The following is a 5,611-nucleotide window of genomic DNA, read 5'->3' on the forward strand; positions in this document are numbered from 1 at the left end:
GTATGTTGGCTTCCATGATGCAATTGACAAAAGGGTGTCGACGAGTAGTTCGCCCTGCTGGACAATACATGTGGGAGAGACTTAAGTCATCTGGAATGTTGATTGTGTGTTGGAGGTGTGATTCCTCTTAGGTGCACTCAGGAAATGTGTGAGCAGAGTGCTCATTGCCCTGGGGATGTCTGACACAAGCCTCTAGCTAATCATGGTCAGCCTTTAGCTTTCTCAGCTCCTCCTCATGGTTTCGCTCCATTTCCACAATGCAGTTTTAGAGTTGTCGAAGAGTATTTGTGAAGGATTAAAGCCTTCAAAAGGGATCTCGTGTCTGAGTTCAGACCAAGTGCTAATCATGGGTGAAAAAGAGAGAGATGACAAGAGACCGTGGAGTATGTTTTACTGTGACTCCACGGTGGGCACCAAATGTACTTATCAAAATTCGGAGCTGGCACACGTCATGGTAGACTTGGCTAAGGTGGGATCTCGAACTTTACACATGGGTTTTAAGGGTTGCCTTTGTTAAGAGGACAAGAAGGAGGACTTACAAAATAAAGGACTTCAACGCTCAAATAAGTGTATGAATTAGGAAAATAAGCAAGAATGTATAAGAAGGTATGCAAGCAGGTGTGCTTATTATGCTCAAGATGTGCTGCTGAGAGCATGTATGTTGAGAGTTCGAAGAAACCTAGTATTTATAAGAGAGGAATGGAGCTACAGGTCCTTGTTTGTAGGGACTGTTACAGTCCTTGTAAATAATTATCGACTTGTAGATAATAAGTGATAGTTTATAAATAATGTTATAGATAACATGTAGCTTAAAGATAATTGCTAGGAGATAATTGTTATTTACAAATAATGCAGTCTTGTAGATAATTGAATATCTGTCAAGAGATAAAGAGATAACAACATATTCAAATATTAAGAGGCTAGAGATAACCTGTTTGTTGGGGAGTCCGGTTACTAAGCGTCGGACGTTCCTGCTCTTATGCCATGACTGATATGGAGGGTAGACACATGTCTCGGAGTGTCATGCAAGATGCCACATGTATTTTATGGACCCTGGACGATACCCTTCCTAACTTTGATGTAATATTCTCCAAATTCCCAAAGAAAATAAAAACCTAACTTATGAAGCTGATTTAATGGAGAAAGCATTCATCGTACCAACAACTTTAGAGGTCTTAAACACTATTGACCTCTCTAAACAAACGTCAAAGTTCCAACCACCCACATAATAATCCGAAGACCAAATTTAAATATCGGAGTATATTCACAAAAGTTTATGGCCCATGCTAGCTATTATAAATAATGCGAGGAGTAGGGGACAAGAGTAAGTAACTCAACCTTCAAACATTTTGCCTTTTCAGCTTTCATTGCCCAACCTTGTAGTGTGGCCTTGCTGTTTTCTCAATGAGAAAGGCTTTTACTCTGCAACGCGCACTTTTGCGCTTCTCTGTTGCGTTGTTGCTGGTTGCCAGCTTCACTTGTGCTACTTCTGTTATGGCAATAACTGAAGTTTCAGGTTTGTGGCTGCATGCTAACGTTGATACAAATTTTGTTAGGTTTTTGTCATTTAAATTTATTTTATTTGCTTTATTCTTTAATGTTTTTTTTCAATCCTTACATAGTTACATTTATAAAAAAAAATACATACTCGTTAATAAGGACTACAAGCTTTCATTAAAAAAATAAGGACTACAAGCAAAAAATATAATGTTTTTACCAACAACAGGTGATTGATCTTTTGGTTTTGTGTTATTGATCTAAGTAGTGATAGACTTAGGTCCTTTAAGTAATCAGTAGTTTGATTAATCGATCTTCTTCAAGAGACCACTCAACTTCTACTTTTAAGTACCTTCAAATCACCTAAAGAAGATTAGTCTCACTAAAAGACCAATTTGCAATCACACGCGTATATAAAAAAAAAAAAGAAAAAATATATTTTATTTTTATTTTTAAGCACTGATTAAAATTTAAATATGGGTTAATTTCAATTAACATAACACAAAAAACATATATAATCTATTTTATTGTGTATAAAACGGGTATAGTTACACACATATATCATTACTTAAACATAGATCGGTTTGGGAAAATCTAAGCTTGACATTCATACAATCAAGACATTCCCTCTGGAATGTGAGAAATGAAAAACTATTCATGAATTGTATATATGTCGGTGTTGCCTAAGTTTTCAGGGACTCTTCATATACTAAATTCTGTTACTTGCTAGTTTATTAGTCTTTATGACTAATTATTTTCATCCTTTATTTTGTATTATATATTTTTCTCAGACTATGTCTACATTAAAAACCAAATTTTACTATATCACCAAAATATTATGTATGTTTAACTTCTGTTCTTTTACAATTAGGGAATGAAGTGAATACAGATGGGAAGCTTGTAAATGAAGAACTAGCAAAAACAAGCCAACAAGGATATGACAAAGAAGCAAAATTTAAAGGATTTTTTTCAAAACCTATTCCAAAACCAATTTCTGTTGTTAAGCCTATTCCTATTCCACTATATAAGTCTATACCAAAATCAATTCCCATAGTGAAACCTATCCCAAAGTCAATTCCTAATGAAGAAGAAAAATTTAAAGGACTTTTTCCAAAGCCTATTCCCATAGTTAAGCCTATTCCGAAGTCAATTCCCATTGTTAAGCCAATACTAAAACCAATTCCTGTTGTTAAACCTATTCCTATTCCAGTATACAAGTCCATACCAAAATCTGTTCCTATTGTTAAGCCTGTGCCAAAGTTAATTCCGGTTGTTAAACCCATAACAAAACCCATTCCTACTTTTGAGCCAGAATCTTTTCTAAAGCCGAAGCCTTTCTTTGAAAAACCTGTTCCTAAATTGCCACTGGAGCCCAAATTCAAGAAACCACGTATTCCACATTTTCCGGTTCAAAAGCCAATTTCAACTCCAACTCCATAAAACTATTTTGCTCAGAAAGTTATTCGATCCATTATCTAACGCCTATATATCTACACTAAATATCTCAAAATTATCAGTTGCATCTGCATAATCATCCTATCATATTTGTGTACTGTATTGGATAACATGTGGCGGATGTAAATCAATATTATATTAAAATACAAGAGTCGTATTGATTTTCCATTTTTATTTAAATAATATTTTTAATATGTGTTTCTGTTTAACATTTTGTGAGATGATATTTTGAGCAAGGATGCTCCTGATAAACTATATATATACTCACTTCTTTACCTGGAAGCAACATAAACATTAAGATAAAAGGGACAATTCAATGGCATTATAAAATAGTTTATATAATCATCTAATAAAAAACACATACGATAACTTTATTAATGTTTATAATAACTATTTTAAAAATCATACAAACAATCATTTATAAATTAGATAAAAATATATAATTGTTTTACACGCAAAATCATAACTCTATTAGTAAAGCATTAAGTTTGTTGAAATACTCTTACAAATATATATATATATATATAATTCTCTAAAATATAACGAGTATATTAGCACTTCTAAGCAAAGCTAGCTAGCTACTATTGTATCTTAGAGGGACACCACTATAGATTAGAAAATGACTATTTTTAGCGGTTAAAGAGGCTCTGCTTCAGTGATTACAACCACGAACTAGATCAGCACGAAAAAGGGTAATATTTGTGGTTATTATTATAAGGAGAAAGAGAGGCATGGAGTGCTTCTTTAAATATTTTTTTCCAAGTACAAATAAAATAAAAGGGAAGATAGATAAAGGAAGCTAAATAAAAAGTGAGTGTACAATTAATTTATAAGGAGAGAGCAAAAATGAATTGTTAAAAACATGAAAATTATTTAATGTAGGGGTAAACATGACGTAATCCAGTCCGTTAATTTGGTTTGATCCGAGGTTGATTCGGATGGATTCAAGCCTTTGGGTTTTGAAAACAAATTTGCTGTATTTTTTTAAGAGGAGCTTTGGTTAGGTTTTGTATTGTCCCATTAAAATTAGTATATTGTAATAAAAACATTTAGTCGATTCGATTTTGTCCTGTGTATTTTAGATCTTGATCGAATTAGGTTGAGTTTGAGCAAGCATAAACCTAACCAACTAGACCCTATACCCTCACCTAATTTAAAAGAAAGAGTTATTTAATAAGAATATACCACAAAAGTGTTTAATAAAAAGTGAACACCAAATTAAAATATTCTCATTATAATCATCTTTTTTAAAAGATAACATTTATCTTTTGATGTAAATAATTCTTTTCGATCCAAATATGATGATGATTATGAATAATAAAATTCTCCATTTGAGTTTCTAACACAATCATTATATAATTAAAAATTATAAAAATACTTTTGTCTTTTCTCCATTAATAAAAGTCCTTAACTAAATTGCTATAATCATAGATTTTTTACTCTTATGAACCATGATATTCTTGATAACTATATAATGTAAGATCAACTCCCCACTTCTTAGGGGTGCAAAGTGGGTCAATCCAATCCATTTTGGTCTACCCCATCACTAGCCCATCAAAAATAGGGTAGGGTAGACTAACTCAAGTTCTAATATGGGCTAAAAATTATGGTCTATCTCATTTAGGGATGGATTGGTAGAGTGACCCATTAGAAATAAAAATAAAATTATTTCATAAAATTAGCTCAAATGAACAAAATTAATTTTTTTAAAGAGGAACAAATTTAGTTAAAAATGTAAAGTATATCGATTGTTTATTTTAAGTTTGATTTTAATATAAATTTTCCTATAAGTATTAGAAAAATTGAATTTATAAAATAATATAAAAACAGTAACAAATATGTATTTTGATTTTTGAATGATACTATAAACTTAAAACAAAATACAAAGTGATAACCTAAGCCCTAAATACCTATTAATATTTATAATTTTCTAAAAAAATATATGTATGGTAGGCTAACCCATCCCATCTCGCCATTGACCCATTGGACTGATGTTTTAGGCAAGACATGGCACAGTGGGTTGACAGGTTGGATTCCTCGTGCCATCCTACTGCATTTATAGTGGGCTGGCAAGCAGACCTGCTAGCCCAGACTGTTTTATCATCCCTATTCCCTATTTTGTCATCCCTATTCCCTACCACTTCTGTCGTAGTTGATACTTGAACACTTACTATGATACTTTTGCCTTGTGTTTGATAGGACAAACAGAAGGGAGTGAATGTAAAAAAAAAAAAGTTAGATGTTTGGTAGAGTGGAGTATGAAGAAATTTTCAAAAAAAAAAAAAAAAAAGAAAACGTGAGGGTCTCATCAATTTTGTGTAAAAACGAGCAAAAGTGCCCAGAATTGAATTTCAAACACTACTAGGACTTCATCCCGATTATTCCTCACCCTTATATGTTATAATAATAATCATATTTTTATTTAATATTAATTTCTCTATACTTTTTTATCATCAAATAACTTTATTCAAATGTTTTCTCTCTATTCCACTTCAATTAAACAACCTCTATCTATATTCTCACCTACTCTTGTTTTTTTTTTCAAATATTCCCTTCATTTCCTTCCACTAACCAAACACCATTAATTTAGTATAGAATGTAAAAGAATGCATTTAATTGCACAGAAAAAAAAAGGCTATTAGAAACAACACTTTGAGCA

The 5,611-nt window shown here is 32.0% G+C and overlaps 1 protein-coding gene across 2 annotated transcripts; it reads left to right on the forward strand.

Moving 5' to 3' along the window:
• The first annotated feature begins 1,283 nt into the window (after positions 1–1,283).
• Positions 1,284–3,128, forward strand: LOC100306651 (uncharacterized). 2 transcript variants are annotated; one of them, XM_014778328.3, is made up of 2 exons: positions 1,284–1,516; positions 2,378–3,120. In XM_014778328.3, exons 1-2 carry the CDS (start codon positions 1,405–1,407, stop codon positions 2,935–2,937), a joined length of 672 nt encoding a protein of 223 aa, XP_014633814.1. In that variant the 5' UTR covers positions 1,284–1,404; the 3' UTR covers positions 2,938–3,120. The 2 variants fall into 2 exon arrangements, with proteins under 2 accessions (XP_014633814.1, NP_001238179.2); NM_001251250.2 differs by having other exon boundaries at positions 1,327–1,516; positions 2,369–3,128.
• The last annotated feature ends 2,483 nt before the right edge of the window (positions 3,129–5,611 follow it).

This window comes from Glycine max, chromosome 8 (assembly GCF_000004515.6).
Source record: "Glycine max cultivar Williams 82 chromosome 8, Glycine_max_v4.0, whole genome shotgun sequence".
NCBI lineage: Eukaryota > Viridiplantae > Streptophyta > Magnoliopsida > Fabales > Fabaceae > Glycine > Glycine max.

What these genes read in the sequence shown, in the direction of transcription:
- LOC100306651 (NM_001251250.2), top strand. Translation starts at nt 1,405, where the DNA reads ATGAGAAAGGCTTTTACTCTGCAACGCGCACTTTTGCGCTTCTCTGTT. An exon ending in GGCAATAACTGAAGTTTCAG is followed by an intron (nt 1,517 to 2,368) that starts GTTTGTGGCTGC and finishes TTTTACAATTAG; the next exon opens with GGAATGAAGTGAATACAGAT.